A 17333-nucleotide genomic window follows, 5' to 3' on the forward strand; every position below is an offset into this window, starting at 1 on the left:
GGGTTTATAAGGAGGCTGTATCTGTGCTGCACTCTGGTTGGATTGGGTGGGCTTCACTTCTTGCTGCTGTTTGAGTTTAGGCCTGCTGCACATTTCTTCATTTTTCTTGTTTTAATTTTGGACCAGCAGCTACACAAGGCATATTGTTTCTCTCAGGAGTGTGAAGGAGTAATCTTTTAAAGTTTCTGCTCATATTATATCCTCTGACATTGAATTTTCCAAATCAAGTGACAAAATCAAGGTCACAGTCAAGGGGAAGCAATGTCCATGGTAAAGTATGAAGAATTGGGATTAATAATAGAACCATCTACCAGAGTATGACTTGGCCATGAGACATTTAATGCTTAGGTAAAGGGAATGTCTGCAAGATACTAAAGAATTCACAATAAAGCAGTGAGTGTGGTGTCACTGAAGCCAAGTTTACTTAGAGAGGTAGTAAGGTCAGCTATGTTGGATCTGTTAGAGTAGGATAAGAACTGAAACATGGCAATCAGATTTATTGACACTGATAACTGCAGTTTAGAGATATTTAATGTAGTAGAGATGGAAGTCAGATCAAAATGGGTTATGTATTATATGGTTATCAACCTTTGATTTATGATAGCAAAGAAAAAGTAAACAAAAATACAACAGAAAGAAAAACAGCAACAGTAAAAATGGAACCCTTCAAAAGAACATAGATATACCATTGCAGTCAACATCAGTGGGTTAACTTTGTAGAAGTTAACAGAAAACTAAAATTTATTGAATTTTTTACGAATATTAGCATGTTTACTTTTACCTTTCTTTATTCATTGTAACAATCTGATAAAGAATGTAGCAGTGTCTACGTTTGCTAGGTGAGAATTCCGAGGCTCTAAAAAGTTAAGTAATTTTCCATAGTCATGATAATATGATAGAAAAATTGTGGCCAGACTCCAAAGTCCTGAATTCTTGGCCAGCAGCCAGTTCTGACATTGGTTTTCAAAGAAGCAAACATACACTCTTGAGTAAAAGGCATATGTATTTTCCTAATGAAGTATTGATTCCAGTTGAATCTTCCTGTGAGCTGAGATCAGTCATATGTGAATCACAGGGGCTACATTTGTTTCTTTGTCCTAAGACCTATATAAATTCCGAACTTTCTACTTCCATTCCTGTAAGCACACTCTACTCTCTACCTCCAAATCGGTACTTCTCAAGCTATCTCTAGTGAAAGATAATTTTCCCTCCACTATAAATTGTATACTGATGATTTGCTATAGTATAATATAAAACAAATTCTTAGAAAAATTAATTTTTAAAATACTTGCAAAATATACGCTCGATTTTTATTGCCTATTATTTACCTTCAACAGACGTAAATTTGTTCCTTTAGATTGCTATACAAGTTTTCATTTTTAAATTCACCCCTTCACAGATCAGTAGCAAGCAGTTTGCTGACCTGCAGGGGAACACACCTTGAGTGATACTGCACTATGTGTTACCCTTCCAGGTAAAACGGTGTAAAGGATAAGGTTGTATTTTCTAACGTGTACCTTAGAAAAGGGCTGGTCCAAATTTTCTGGCCTGAGGCCTTGTACCACCCAGATCTTAGTCAAACTGAGTGTTGTGGTAAGTTTCATCTTCATTATCACTTCCACCTAGCTGGAGAGAATAATCCAAAAGGAGGCAAGAATCAATTGTACTTGCAAGAGAACCTGAAATCCCACATGCTAATTTAGAGGACATGTGCAAGGTTTTAGAGGCTTGTAAACTTCTTTTCAGTACCATCAGTTACTCTACCAGCCTTCGCCAAGGCCAAAGTCATTCTTGGCTTGATCTCTGTCAGGTGCAGATACGGCTGCTTCCAAAATCCATGCCATTTCCATTGATCATGACATTCACATTAAAGGATGTAGTACAAACACAGCATGATTGAATACAGTAATAGAGCCTTTTTCATATCTATATTTGAAAGTAAGGGGTAAAGCCATTGTCCTGTCTCCCTCGAGATAGCGTCTGTTTTCTAAATATCTTTCCATGTGTCACTTTGCGTTGTAATCCATCCAGTTCCATTTTCAGATTCTTCTCCTAGGATGACAGACTATCACTGCATACCTTGAGTGCTGTAGTTTCCTTGAGTAACGCTTCTTATGTGGCTTTCAACATGCCAATGTTCTGTTTCATTTTCCTGTCCTAGCAAGTGTTATCTCAGCCTTGTTTATGTGTTTTTTTCTCTATATAATCAAATCTGGCTTTGCATATCATTCCTTGTTTTACTTGATGTGGTCTGTAATCACATATTTGTCTCTATCTCACCACCTCTTTCAAGTCCCTCCACTTCCTCACGAATGTTAAGCATTTAAAAAAAATTATTTTTGACTATTTTCTTCAAAGACAATCTTTAATACTTCTTTATTTATCTTACTGGTTTCTTACCAAGAATTCTCCTGGCTGGGGAGTTTTCAGGGTTTACAGATATAATAAATCAAATGGAATGTTTGTGCAAAGGATGTGCAAATGACACCAGGCTGCTTAAATGAGGAATTAGATAAGCCTCCAACTCTATATCCTGAAGAGTCTCAGGGGGAAGAAAGAAAAGCTTAGGGGCTGTAAGCCGTTTTACAAAGTTTGTGTTAACACAGGCTTTTTAAACCTCTTGCTGAGTGTGGTGATGTGTTTTCAAACAGGTGCTCCTGACCTAAGGTCTCAGAGGATTTAAGTGTGCATTGTTCCAGTTTGTTTGCACATTTTACCTTTCATACTGAATGTCATTATAAACCATCCAGGGTTTTATTTTTTCCACTGTTGCCCAGGCCATTTAAATATTGAGCTATATGATTTTTTTTTTTTTGCAGTAGAAGATGTTGATTTCAAACCATTGTACCTAAGAGAATGGTGGGTTCTTCATTAGAACTTCTAATTCAGTTGTAAGAGGCTGTGATTTTAAATTCACCTATGGAGGCTTTTATAAGGAAGAACTCTCCTTTTGTGCCTCTCGTGAGTCATCAGTGAGAATGTTAGATGGTCCCAGTTTGTTGTTGGAGTTAATAGAAAGTGATCGTGCAGGGCACTTTAAAATTATACAGAGAGAACTATTGAAGATTTTTGAGCAGAGACAAAAAATGTTAGATTTATCAGGCCTGCTGTGTGGAATGGGTTGGAGTCAGGAGAGGAGAGAGGAAGTTCTGCAGGAAGGCCCTCAGAGCCATCGAGGTGAGATGTGGTGAGGGTCTTGCATTGGGTGAAATTATACTAATGCTGGTTGAATGTAAAAACGGAGACAATTTCAACAAATCATGTACCTCATAGAAAAAAATAAACAAAATGCTAAATCATCTGTTAAGGGTATCAGGGAAGGATGTCTGATAGTTACATGATCTTGAGGATAAAATAAAAGGGCCATCTCTCACATTGGTACTTTGCCATTAATGTTGTAACTTCATCTTCTGCCAATACTGTGATCCCTCAGAAGGAAAGCCAGGGAAGGGGAAAGTAGACCCACATGTATTTCACGCTATATTCCCTCCACCGCTATGGGAATCTATCATCTAAGATGATAGGGGAAAAAAAGTAGGATTGTATTACTTTGATGATTACCACTACTCAGCATTCTTCTTTGGTTACTTCACAATCGGTAGAAAACACTTAGGTAGCTTATGATGTCTCCCTGTTCCTGGAAGTTGAATGACTTTTCTCTTTTCCAGGATTGGTGGCCTTCGTAGACTATGAGTTCCTCAAAATGCACCCTTGCATACTCAGCACCCAACTCTGCTCGAGTCATAGTATGCTTGATAAGTGTAAAACGTACCACTGTTAACAAAGCTTTGAGCAGCTTTCAGCTATTTTAGTTAATGGACTAAAAAGCTGCACCATTTCAATGGTAATTCTAAAAGTCATGTGTATCTTTGCATTTACCTGTGACAAAAACTGAAAACTGACTTTATTCCCTTGAGTGTGAAATCGATATTTTAGAAGACAAGGTGTTCTTAAGAACTTGTTTACGGATGACCTAAAATCAGTTAACCTTTAAAAATCAATTCTGACTAAAATGTAAAAGAAATTCAAAAGAAATGTAAGAGTTGTTGTAGAAAAACTGTTAATCTTTCCAGCCAGATGCAACTGAGCAGATACCCATCATATAAATATAATGCTTTCAAATTTCCTATCACTTGATTGAACAGAGCAGATAAACTCTTTTTAACTAATACTTTAAAAAATTGTTTTACAGTTAAATGAATCTTTATAAAGATCTAAACTGTTAGAGGAAAAGTTATACAAGAGTCTCTTCTCAACTGTGGTGGCTGTATGAACAACACTGGGGTTTACAATAAAGAAACATAAGATCTTAGTGGAAGAATAGAACTAAAGAGACCAAAGTTTGGGTAAACCTTGTAAACACTGTACTCATGTTAAATAAAGATGCGGTCAGTGCAGTTTTAGACATCTTATAAAATTGGTTTCTAACCATTCTACAACAACTAATGAATGAGTTGGGTTCCAGAAGACTGTGTTATAAATCTATTTTAACCATAATAAATGAAATAAATTCTTGACCATAATAAATGCATCTATTCTCTGAATGCATATCTACCTAAAAAGAGTATTGCTTGGTCCCTTGAAGCTTTAAAACAGGTAGACACCTTTCTTGCCAAGTGTATGTTCACCTGGGCACACTGAAATTATCTTGAGGCAGTTAAATGCCTGATGATTTTTCTAGATGTTCCTTGTAGACAGTTTTGGAATATTTGGAAAACTTAAGGAGCCTGGAACCTGTATAATCATCCAAGAATTGGAACAAAATTGTTTCTGTTTTCTTTTTCTTTCCTTATCATATTATTTTTCTTCTTTCCCTGAATCCTCTTCAAGAAAAACAAGACTTGTATTATAACTGCTTTGACTTCATGCGGTCTTTAAATTCTCCCGTGCTGTGCTTTTTCATGAGTTAACATTATGTCAAGAGGCAATTAGCACTGATGACTGAATATCTTATGCACTCAACTACTGTTTCATTTTGCTATCACTTTTCTTTGTCTGTAACACAGGGACAGCATTTTTGAAATGTTACATCAATTGTCGTTTTATTTCATTCATAATCATTACTACAGTTCCATGATTCATCCTATGTTCATGTATATATCTCACTTATTTTCAGTTTTGTTTAAAATTATTTCCACTTTTATTTCCTTCATGATTCTTCATCTTACCTTTTTATCACTTTCAATACTCTAGGAACGAGGGTAACAATCTGTATACAAAACTAAGCTTGAACATGGCAACCAGGCAGCAGAATGTTCACATACGCCAATGGTAGGAGTTAATTGTGACAGCCTGTAGCCATCTCTTAGAGTGGGCAAAATTGGTTAGCTTTGACTGGGGAACATAGCTTTGTTTCCATTTGTACTTGCTTTAGGGTTGAAAGTTTTCAAGTAATTCTTGAACTTCTGTAATTGTAGTGCTAGTTTCCGGTTGATGTTCCTTGCTGGAGAGCAATGACAGTGGGAAGCATAGAAATTAATTTGCTTTGTGGCAGCTAATATGCCATTGAAATGCTGTCTCACCTCCTTTCTTGTCTTCCAACTAAATATCTGATTCCTTTGTGAATTTATGGCTTATGGGACATGGACTATTTTCTCAGGGTCTCCCTCCCTTTCCCCTCTTTATATTTTTAGCTCCTCTCTCTTTGTAGACAAGGGGTGTGTATTTTTAAAGCTTGAATTTACTCTCTCTGATGTTTCTTCATATTTCCTAGGACATTGTAGCAGTAACTTGACAATAGCTTTACCAGCTTTTTCTTTGCCTTTTTTTTGATTCTTAAAAGTTGTCTAAAAGTACATTTCTATTTACTCGTATTTTGAGTAAGAATAACCCATGATAAGGAGAAATTAGTCTTTAGATTTAATTTAGGATACTTCTCTAGCCCCTATACCTTCGTGATATCATAAAATTAGAATGACTATGATTTCTGATAATTTTTGAATTTTGATTTTGATGAGAAATGTAAGTTATACATGTAGTCTAAATGTGACGGAAAAGAATAAAAAAGTCACAGGTGTTACTTGTTCATATTTTTAAAGTAAATTTCTAAGGAACAGATATTTTAATTATTCCATTCAGTGTTTACATGTTTTACATTTTTATAGCAATTTCAGTAAATTGGTTAAAAAGGCCCGAAGAGTTCAAGGCATGAGCCGTTCAGAGACAGTCTTTCTTCCACAACAATATTCATGCTTTTTGACTTTGGTCTAAGAGAAGGGTTTATCATTGGTCCTTTTTAGCCATTCATTAGTATGTTTGAATTTTGTTGTGCTGGCTCTTATTAAGTGAAGTATTTTGGATCACTTGAGGCTTATAAAACAAGTAAACAATTCTGAGGGTGTTGATAATAACTGAAGGGCTAACATATAGCAGCATGCTGCTACCACTAAGACAGAATAGACAAACCCACAAATCATGGCTAATACCATTCTCAGAGCTTTATTCCCATGACCTTTCAAGATTACATTGCCATATCTGTCTTGGACGCTGAGCATGCATATGTATGAGAAAAGGATGGAGATATAGTTTAGCACTTTATTTCTTAAAACATTCAGTGCTGGTATATGAGTTATATTGAGAGTCTTCACAAACTTGTGAAGATATTAATGTCTGTTTACAAACAGTTATATATATAACAGATTTGTTTTTTATTTTAATCCTAAAGGACATAGCAGAAAACACATGGTGAAGTGAGAGGCCCTTGATTCAAGGCCCAGCTCTGTAACTGTTTGTTCTGTAACCTTGTACATGTTTGCTACCCTTTTATAATTTTAATTTCCTCAATGTAAAATGGGCAAAATAATACTTTCTTTTTCTTATTGTTGAGAGGATTAAATGATGTAGAATAAGTGAAAACTATTTTTAATCTGGAAAACCATACAGAATTTAAAATTTTCTTTCCACTATCTTATCAAGATCCCTTCTTTCTGTTGCCCATCTTTCCTCCACCCCCAAATGAAGCCCATACGTCTTAGAACAAAGCTTAATTTCTTCATATGACAGGATATCCCAGAAGCAGAGGTACTAAATGTAAGAATCTCAGTTATGCTGTGCTGATCCTAACTCCTACCTGTCTTTAGTTTTTGTGCTTTAATAAGAAATAAGTGTATTTCACTGTCTCAGAACAAGTAGAACAGGATAAACAGTCACCTTCCTGCATTCACACCCTTGCACTCCTTGTCACTAACTGTAAGACCTTTGAAAGTTACTCAAGCCCTCTGAGCCTCAGTGTCCTCATATAGAAAGCAACAGTAGTGCTACCTTCCTCACAGAGTTTGTCTGGATTTGTCTGGAAAAGTAATATCTGTGGAGGGCCAAAATAAGTGTTCAGTAATTGGTATCTATGGTTGTTCATGGTAATTAATGATGTATGTTATATGGAAATGTTAGATCCTTCTTTCTCACAAGTTTCTGGACAGAGGATATGTTACAAAATGTTTCTATCTTTATTAAATCCATTTTCATAAAAGGAAGCGTTTGGATTGTCTTAATAGATCATTGATGTTCTCCTTGTTGCAATAAAATAAATGATACACATCACTTATTTCCTTTTTCCCTAGATGTACACACACACCGACTCACACACACACATTCTGTTTCTCACTTTGCCTATTTGGTCTTCAGCACAGACGGATATTGTTTCACGATGATAGAAGAGGATGACTCTGGGATGCCTGTAGTCACTTCTGGATGCCTAGGACTAGAAGGCTCTGATTTTCAGTGTCGGGTAAGGAAGATAACTTGATTCTGTAACCTTTCATTGGCTAGATTTCCAACAAGTTTCAAGCAAGATAAAACCATTCTTTTTCTTGGCCAGCCCATTTTTAGTATATCACGTGCTGCACAAAAACATCAGCAACAGGTGGTATGTATGATGACAGTGCATGGTGGTCACATAATATGACAGCACCATATTTTGACTGTACCTTTTCTATGTTTAGATACACAGATGGATACTACTGTGCTTTAATTACCTACAGTATTAAGTTCAGTGACATGCTGTATGGATTTTTACCCTAGGAACAATAGGCTTCATCTTATAGCCTATGTATGTAGTTGGCTATACCATCTAGGTTTGTGCAAGTGTACTCTGTAATCTTCTCACTATGACAAAATCACCTCATAACACATTTCTCACAACGTACCCCTGTCTTTAAGTGACACGTGATTGTAATTTAGAAAACTGAAATTTTCCATTGGACCAATTCTTCCTTCGTTTTGAAATCAAATATTATTTTTATTTTTGCTGTTAACTTTTTTCTTAGTGTCCCATTAGAGTATCTTCTTCTAAATCCAGTTTAGCTTGTTGCATTAATCCAAACATTCTTCCTCAGTTTATACAATGCACACTAGTTATTAGAAATGTAGTAGTAATTTTGTTGAAATGCAGAAGTTGCAGTAAGATAATACATGGTAACTTGAAATAAATTAGCTTATAGAAGAGAACATATTTAAGGTGTTTGAGTGAAATTATTAGAATTTTAAATTAGTTCTCTAAATAGTGACAATTTTTAAAGTTTTAGATGATGTAACTTTGAAATTTAGAAGAAACTCACTAATAGCTGTTTGGGTTCAATTATAGGACACTCCCATTCCTCATCAAAGAAGATCAATTGAATGCTGCACAGAAAGGAACGAATGTAATAAAGACCTGCACCCTACACTGCCTCCACTGAAAAACAGAGGTAAGCGAGGAAGGCTTCCAGGCTGGAAAATCATTAGGTATCATGAAAATAAAAACTAAAAACTAGAATCATTCTCTCTCAATCTACCTGTACCACTTTCCACTGCTGGAGCAGAGCACTGAGGCCAGATGACATGGAACCATCATTCAAAGACATGTGAAAGTAGTTTGTAGGAAAAAGTCATATGTGACTTCACTTTTATGATTTTTTTTCCCACTTCTGTTCAGAAAATTGCTATTCCTAGAGTTTATAGTGTATTTCAGGGTGGAGGTGGGAGATAGCACTCTGCCTCTCCCTGAAAGTTATTCAGAAGTTGTAGTTCATCCAGAAACTACCATTTGACTATATTTATTTTAAAAGTAAAGACCATATAAAGGACTAAATTAAACATTATTTGCTATATGGCATTTCCTTTTGTTTATGCTAGAGTAACACCTTTTAGTCAAATCATATCAATATATTGATAAAATGGGGAAGGTGTCCAAAAGTTTTCATTTCAAAACTTACCCATTTAAGTGTTGTTCCTTTAAAATGACAAATATTGCATCCCAAGAGACCTTTTGTTTGCAACATCTCTCATTTTCCCTTTCTCCTCCTCCTTGCTTTCACCACACACACACACACACACACACACACACACACAGAGATTTTTGTTGTTGTTGCAGAGTTTTAAGTCCTAAATATTATCTAAGTGATTTAAAGTGATTTTTCATGATTGATTTTATTTCCTGAGAAGAGAAAAATCTTTCCAACACAATATAATAGAATTTCATGACTTTATTTTGCTCTTTCTATTTTGTTTTTGTTTTTGTTTTTTGTTTTGTTTTGAGACAGGGTCTTCCTCTGTCACCCAGGCTGGAGTGCAGTTGTGTGATCATAGTTCATTGCAACCTCCACCTCCTGGGCTCAGGCAGTCCTCCCACCTCAGCCTCCCCAGTAGCTGGGAAAACAGGTGCACACCACTACGCCCATCTAGAATTTTGTGACTTTGATAACATTTTTTAACATTTGTTCCTGTTCTAGCCTAGAAAACTATACAAGATTGATTAATAATAATTCACATCAAAGCCTCACCAGCATTTTTTTAATTGTGGCAAGCAACATGCTAGGTATTAGGAATACAGAAATTAATGAAGAAAATTATTCCTCCCAAGAAGTGTACATTGGAATATAAGAGAGAACCATGTCAGTAACTATATTTGCTCAGGAATATCTCAGTAGTAGAGTTAGATTATAAAGTGTATTAAGGACATAATAGAGTGAGTGACTGGCTCTGCCTGGGGGAGGAGGTTGTCAGAATAGCTTCTTAGAAGTGATACTTGAACAAGACTTTAAGGATGAACAGGAGTGTGCTAAGTGGTTAAGGCAGGATAGGCTAAGTATATAAAAAGTTTAAAATTTAAATGACTAACAGCCAAACATTCTGCTAAAAATTACGTTAATTAATCAATTTTAACCTCACAGCAGCCCTGTGAAGTACATAGAATTGTTCTTCCAACTTTAAAAATAAGGAAAATGCAGCACGGGAAGGTTTATTAACTTCAAGTTTGCCTAGCTTATGAGTAGCAGTGACTCTAAACAGATGCAGTAGTAAATGCAGAGGTCTGGTTTGTAATATTTGAGAACTGTTTACTAACTACAGGAGTATGAAACAGTATGACTGGTTGGAGAAAATCTCATAATTAAGAGAGATGAGGACTGGGCACAGTGACTCACACCTGTAATCTCAGCACTTTGGAAGACCAAGGTGGGAGGATTGCTTGAGCCTAGAAGTTCAAGACCACCCTGGGCAACATAGCAAGGCTCCATCTCTGCAAAAAACAGTTTTTAATGATCTGGGCATGGTGGTGTACACCTATAGTTGCAGCTACTAGGGAGGCTAAGGTGGGAGGATCACTTGAGCCTGCAAATTTGAGGTTACATTGAGATACAGTCATGCCAGTGCACTGCAGCCTGGGTGACAGAAGGAGACACTCTCTAAAAAAATTTTTTAAATAAATAAGAAAAGATGGGGCCAGATTTCAGTTCAGTTAGGAGTATGAAGGTGAGGGAGCATTTTCTGAGGAGGATGTAGGAATTTAGAAAAATGGTGGAATAAAACTCCAAAGGACAGAGTGAAAAGCCTTAGAAAAGAAGGGTAGGAACAATGAGAAGAAAAGTTCTTAGTCCAGGGCAGTGTGGAGATGAGTGGTTGGTGGACTCTACTGAGCATTGTGTAAGGTGGCTGGCTTTGGTGGAGTTTAGTAGCATTAGAATGTACTGCTTTGAGCTCTGAGGGTCTCAGGTGGTACCTAGGCAAGGTCTTTCCAGATTCCACTGCTTTGCCAGTGCCTAGGCAAGGTCTCTGCATAGTCTACTCAGGTAGTGCCTAGTTCCAAAGTCTCAGCAGATTCTTACCTTTTTGGCCCAGCTATTCTGGGGTCAAGTAAATGTCCCAGTAGATTGTAGTCTGAGAACACCAATGTTTTTACATAGCTATACCACAGAGCTGCTGCTTTTTTGTTTTTTGGGTTTTTTTTTTTTTTGGCCTCTACCATATACACATGTACAATTTTTTATTGAAATTGTACTAGATATTTTACTTTCTAGCTGTATGATTTTTTTCTTCTATTTCTTATTGCAATTGTGAACCATCTTCTAGTCTTATAAAAACAGTCCTGGCATTTTAAGCAGTTACAAACTAATTATCGGAGAGGTGACAGTAGTGACAGAATGCAGTTTTGTTATGAAACCACTGGTGATTCTTAACTTGCCTCTCAGAGTGAACCAGACTTCCCCTGGGAGTTCTCAGTTCTACTTCCCAGAGCAGTTGGAGTGACAGCGCAGGTAGAAATCTGCTGTCCTGTAGAGAGCTGAGAGCTGTGGGCCCTGCTCTTTTCCTGATAGGTATCTGGAATTGTTCACTTTCTGAGACTCTGGCTGTGACTTGAATGTTTACATTGTTAGTGCTCTGAGCACAGGTAATGGCAGATTAAAACATGACCAGCTTGACCAGCAGAAACAAAAGGTTTATTGATAAGGATCACCTATTCATGAGAGAAGACAAGAGGGCTGCCGGGGATAGGGTTATGGAGCAAATAAAAGGAAAATGGGAAGGTAATGCTAGCCTTAAATAAAGTGCTTGATGATAAGGAAAGAATCCCTTGATCCTTCTGGTCTCATTGCTCTCATAAATCAGAAATATAATAAGATAACTAATAAACAGTGTTCTTGCAGCTCAGGGTGTATCCTGTATCTTGCATTTACATGGAAAGTAAAAGGCAGGGAAACTTGGAGTTTTAGTAAAATTACATCATTGGAATGGAAAAGTATTCTGTGTTCATATACTGATAATATAGTGACATTGTAATTATGTGGACAGTTCTAGTTTTGATTGAGTATCTAGCATTCTCCTAAAAGCTAAAATTTTTGCAAAATCTTTTGTTATCTTTAAAATGGGAAATGCATTTAAGCTAAGTTTCCAGTGGCAGTCTTAACATATTTGTGTGTTACAGTGTTTGGATGCCTCTATCTGTATAAAAATATTGTGAATTGTGCTTTCACTGGCTGAGGTATTGTGACATCTTGAATTTATTTTTAACTCTTTATATAAACTAAGAGAAGGAGGAATGGAGGAAAAAATTTACTAAGGCAATTTATTGTGTTAAATTTTAGCCTGCGTAACATTAAGAGCTTACAGATTATTTTCAGGATTTACTAACCAGCATGTTTAGACAATGAATGCTCAAATTATACATAATTCCTGTTTGTGTTGAGCCCTGAATGACTTTTTACACATGCTATAATAGGTCAAGTTCCTGAGCTCTCTTTTCCTAGATTATTGGTAACATTTCTTAATTTATTAAGATAATAACTGCTTGTTTTAGTGGCCTCTCATTTAGTGTTTTCAGATGCAGAGTACTTTCATTAGTATTTTGCAACTATTACAAGTCATAAATAGCTATTAAACATATGTATTTTAGACTGATGAGTAAATCATAACACTGACCATCATGAAGTTTGGATAAGATTGTAGTCAATTTTAGTTTGTAATAGATAATCCAAAGTTTTTCTGAAATATTTCGAAGATATTTTTCATTTTTTAAATTTCAGATTTTATTTTTCCATACAGGGAGTACATGTGAATACGGTTAAATGTGTTTATTGGACCCAGGTAGTTTTTCAGCCCATCTCCCCTCACCCCCGTTAACCCACAGTATCTGTTCTTCCCATGTTTATGTCCATGTGTGCTCAGTGTTTAGCTCCCACTTATAAGTGAGAACATACAGTATTTAGTTTTCCGTTCCTTCATTAATTCACTTAGGACTATGGCCTCCAACTCCATCCATGTTGCTGCAAAGGATATCATTTTATTCTTTTTTACGGCTGCGTAGTATTCCATGGTGTATATGTACCACATTTTCTTTATCCAACACACCATTGATGAGCAACTAGGTTGATTCTATGCCTTTGCTATTGTGAATAGTGTGGCAATGAACATACAAATGCATGTGTCTTTTTGGCATATTCCTTTGGATATGTATATAGCATCACTCCTGTTCAACATAGCACTGGAAATCCTAGTCAGAGCAGTCAGACCAGAGAAAGAAATAAAAGGCATCCTTAGGAAAAGAAGAAGTTAAAGCATCTTCACTGATGGTATGATTCTATACTTAGAAAAACCTAAAGACTCCATCAAAAGACTGCTAGAACTGATAAATGAGTTCAGCAAGGTTTAAGGATACAAAATGAATATACAAAAAATCAGTCAGTTGGCTGCCTGCCTGCCTTCCTTCCCTCTTTCCTTCCCTCCCTTCCTTCCCTCCCTCCCTCCCTCCCTCCCTCCCTCCCTCCCTCCCTCCCTCCCTTCCTTCCTTCCTTCCTTCCTTCCTTCCTTCCTTCCTTCCTTCCTTTCTTTCTTTTCTTTCTTCTCTCTCCTTCCTTCCTTCCCTCCCTCCCTCCCTCCTTCCTTCCTTCCTTTCTTTTTCCCTTTCTTTCTTTTTCTTTATCCTTCCTTCCCTCCCTCCCTCCCTCCCTCCCTCCCTCCCTCCCTCCCTCCCTCCCTCCTTCCTTCCTTCCTTCCTTCCTTCCTTCCTTCCTTCCTTCCTTCCTTCCTTCCTTCCTTCCTTCCTTCGTTTTTGAGATGGAGTCTCTCTGAGTCACCCAGGCTGGAGTGCAATGGCACGATTTCTGCTCACTGCAACCTCCACCTCCCAGGGTCAAGCGATTCTCCCGACTCAGCCTCCTGAGTAGCTGGGATTACAGGCACATGCCATCATGCCCAGCTAATTTTTATATTTTTGTAGAGACGGGGTTTTGCCATGTTGGCCAGGCTGGTCTTGAATTCCTGACCTCAGGTGATCTGCCCACCTTGGCTTCCCACAGTGCTGGGATTACAGGCATGAGCCACTGTGCCCGGCCAGTCAGTAACATTTCTATACACCAATAACATCCAGGCTGAGAGTCAAATCAAGAACACACTCCCGTTTACAGTAGCCACAAAGAAAATGAAATACATAGGAATACAGCTAACCAAGAGGTGAAAGACCTCTACAAGGAGAACTGCAAAACAATGCTGAGAGAAATCAGAAACAACACAAATGGAGAAACATCCTATGCTCGTGGATTGGAAGATTTATTTTCAGTTTATGTGTTCATGATAATTTCCTAGATGTTCTGATTCAGGCATGCAGTATAAAATAGCACAGCATGGGGCTGTGCATTAATCCTTTGAGTACATTACTGTTTAGTAAGATAGTGTCCTAGTTCTTAGGAAGTACACTCTCGAAGTATTTATAAGTGGATAGTGGCGTTACGTCTATAACTCTGAATGATCCAAAAAATAATACAGACATACACATAAGTAAACAAATACAAAATTTGAATACAAATATATATATGCATATTATATGTAACCATATATATAGAGAGGCATTGGGAAAGCAAGATAATTATTTTAAAAATGATGAAATGTTAACAATGAGAAATCTAGGTAAAGGGCACATTGGAATTCTTTCTTCTTATGTTTTTTTCTGTAAGAGTGAAATTATTTCAAAATAAGTAAAATCTTTGTTCACATTCATGGTAAAATAGAAATTACTGTTAACTTTTAAAAAGAATATTTGACAGTATGTATGAAAATACTTAAAATATGTATCTTTTGAACTAACAAATCTACTTATGGGAGTCTTATTAAGGAAATAATCCTTAGCATGTGCAAAGATGTATGTGTAAGAGTGTTTATTACAGAATTGTGTATGTTATGACAATCTTTAGAATCTCCTGAATATATGACAGAAGATTGACTTTCTAATTAGAATGATTTTATGTGCAATACAATTTAGTCTTTAAAAGTCAGGTTGTAGCTGGGAGTAGTGGTACACACCTGTAATCCCAGCACTTTGGGAGGCTGAGGATCACTTGAGGCCACAAGTTTGAGACCAGCCCGGCCAACATGGTAAAACGCTATCTCTACTAAGCATACAAAAATAAGTGGGGTATGGTGGCTTGCACCTGTAATCTCAACTCCCCAGGATGCTGAGGCACAGAATCGCTTGAACCCAGAAGACAGAGGTTGCAGTGACTTGAGATTGTGCCAGTGCACTCCAGCCACAGAGGAAGACCCTGTATCAAAAAAAAAAAAAAAAAAAAAAAAAAAAAAAGTCATGTTGCAATAATAAATAATTTCAAATAGATAGGAGGACATTGAATGTTCCCAACACAAAGAAATGATAAGTGTTTGAAATGATGTATATACTATCTGATCACTATTCGTTATGTATGTATTAAAACATTATAATTATGTGTCAATAGAAAAATATAAAAATCCTGTTGCAGAAAAAAATATTTGTTGTTCTGGAAAATGTTCACATTATTATAAATGAGAACAACATAGTTATAAATCAGCATATATTATATTTTGCTCATGAACATTTTTATTGAAATGATACTGTTAGCAGTAATTTTTCCTGAGCTCAGTTAAGGAGGTAGTGATTTTATTTTATTTTGGTTAGTTGGTCCTTTTCAGTTTTTCTTCATGTAACATATAATACTTCTGAATAAAAATGTTACCTTGGTTGGAATAAGGTTCCCAGCCAAAATATTTAGGTGGCCATATAGTTCAAGGTATATAGTACAATTGGAAAACCTCTTGTCCACAGTATCCAAAGTCATAAGTTACAATACTACCTTTTACAATTAAACAACAGTAATCACTCTCTCAAAGGTAAATGGTGCCTTTAATAAGAATGGTACTAATGATATTACTATATAAGTGTACCTGGTTTTAAGTCAGTTTCCTCAAAATATGTCCCAGAGATCACCTGTATAAAATTTACCTGGGATGATTATTAAAAATAAAGTACTTTGAATAAAAATTTTTGGGGTTAAAGTCAGTGAATATGCATTGTATAAAGCTAAGTCATTCTGATTTATATAAAATTTGAGGAATCTGATTTGTCAAGAACTAGAGTTAAAACAAAATGAGTAGTGTTTAATAATTTGTTGTATAAAAGTATCATACATTCTTTGGCTGGAACACATACATTCTTTTAAAATATGATTCAATTTAAGGAAAAGTATGGATTTTGAAGGACATCTTTGTTTAAAACAACGCACAACCATATATTCTCTATTTGGCAACATTTGAGGGGTCCACTTCCTTTTTATTCATTATAAGATGACTTTATGTACAACAAATTATGTTTTCTGTCCCATGAATTATATAGATATTTTTTAATACAAATTCATGGTATAGAGTACTCCAGAAACCACATAAGAAGAGCCTGTGAACCCATGAGCTGGGTCTGTAATAACGATGAACTGCCTGTTTCTCTCATGGGTGCACAGATCCACTTACCTTTGTTCATGTTCTTTCTGTAGTTTTATCCTGTGTCGAGCCTGTGCCTTCCAGACAGGAAGAAATGGGTGCTCTTGATTAAGTGCCTAGATGAAGGATGATTCATCCTAGTCAAACTTACTTAATTTTCAGTATATGTGGGTTTTTTTATTAATTGATATATGAAAAGGATCTTTCACATCTTGTGTGTGATACCTAGCAAGTACCTTTAGGGAAGAGTTGCTTTCTTATTTTCGAGTAAAAGTATTCTCTAGATTATGGCTCTTTTTCTTTCTAATTTCAGATTTTGTGGATGGACCTATACACCACAAGGCTTTACTTATATCTGTGACTGTCTGTAGTTTGCTCTTGGTCCTTATCATTTTATTTTGTTACTTCCGGTAAGTTGCTAAAATGTAGATGCAAAAAATTTTAATTTATAGTATCTTCTTTATACTAATATTCTACTGCTTTTACCTGTTAGTGTTTCTCACCACAGCTTTCTTTATCCTAATTAGATCTTATATTTAACTGAAAATATCTGTTACTGTTGATAAATGTTTGTCCTAATGAAGTTACAATTAGCTACCTATCTCATTCCTGCTTCAGAATTCAAAACTACCCAGATAAATATTTCATCCCTAGGGAAACTAGGGTAGTTAGAGAATTCAGAGACTGGTTGTTACTTAGGTTTGATTCCAAGCAGAGAAATGGCCATGTTGAACTTAAGAGTTGCTCAAATTTCTTATTTTCTAAGCTGTAACATTTCTGATTATTAAAAGATTTTAAACTTAATTTATAGATTAATCATTAAAATAAGGTCATTTATTATA

At 36.1% G+C, this 17333-nt stretch overlaps 1 protein-coding gene across 6 annotated transcripts in view; it reads left to right on the forward strand.

The window, feature by feature from the left end:
• BMPR1B (bone morphogenetic protein receptor type 1B) overlaps positions 1-17333 on the forward strand; it is a 407599-nt gene that overhangs the window by 357006 nt on the left and 33260 nt on the right. For all 6 annotated transcript variants that reach the window (XM_037990043.2, XM_037990033.2, XM_073017494.1 and 3 more), the window contains 3 exons: positions 7624-7726; positions 8582-8684; positions 16805-16901. In XM_037990043.2, coding sequence (XP_037845971.1) covers positions 7624-7726; positions 8582-8684; positions 16805-16901 — 303 coding nt within the window. The remainder of the gene's footprint in view (positions 1-7623; positions 7727-8581; positions 8685-16804; positions 16902-17333) is intronic.

Source organism: Chlorocebus sabaeus, chromosome 7, assembly GCF_047675955.1.
Source record: "Chlorocebus sabaeus isolate Y175 chromosome 7, mChlSab1.0.hap1, whole genome shotgun sequence".
Classification (NCBI taxonomy): Eukaryota; Metazoa; Chordata; class Mammalia; order Primates; family Cercopithecidae; genus Chlorocebus; species Chlorocebus sabaeus.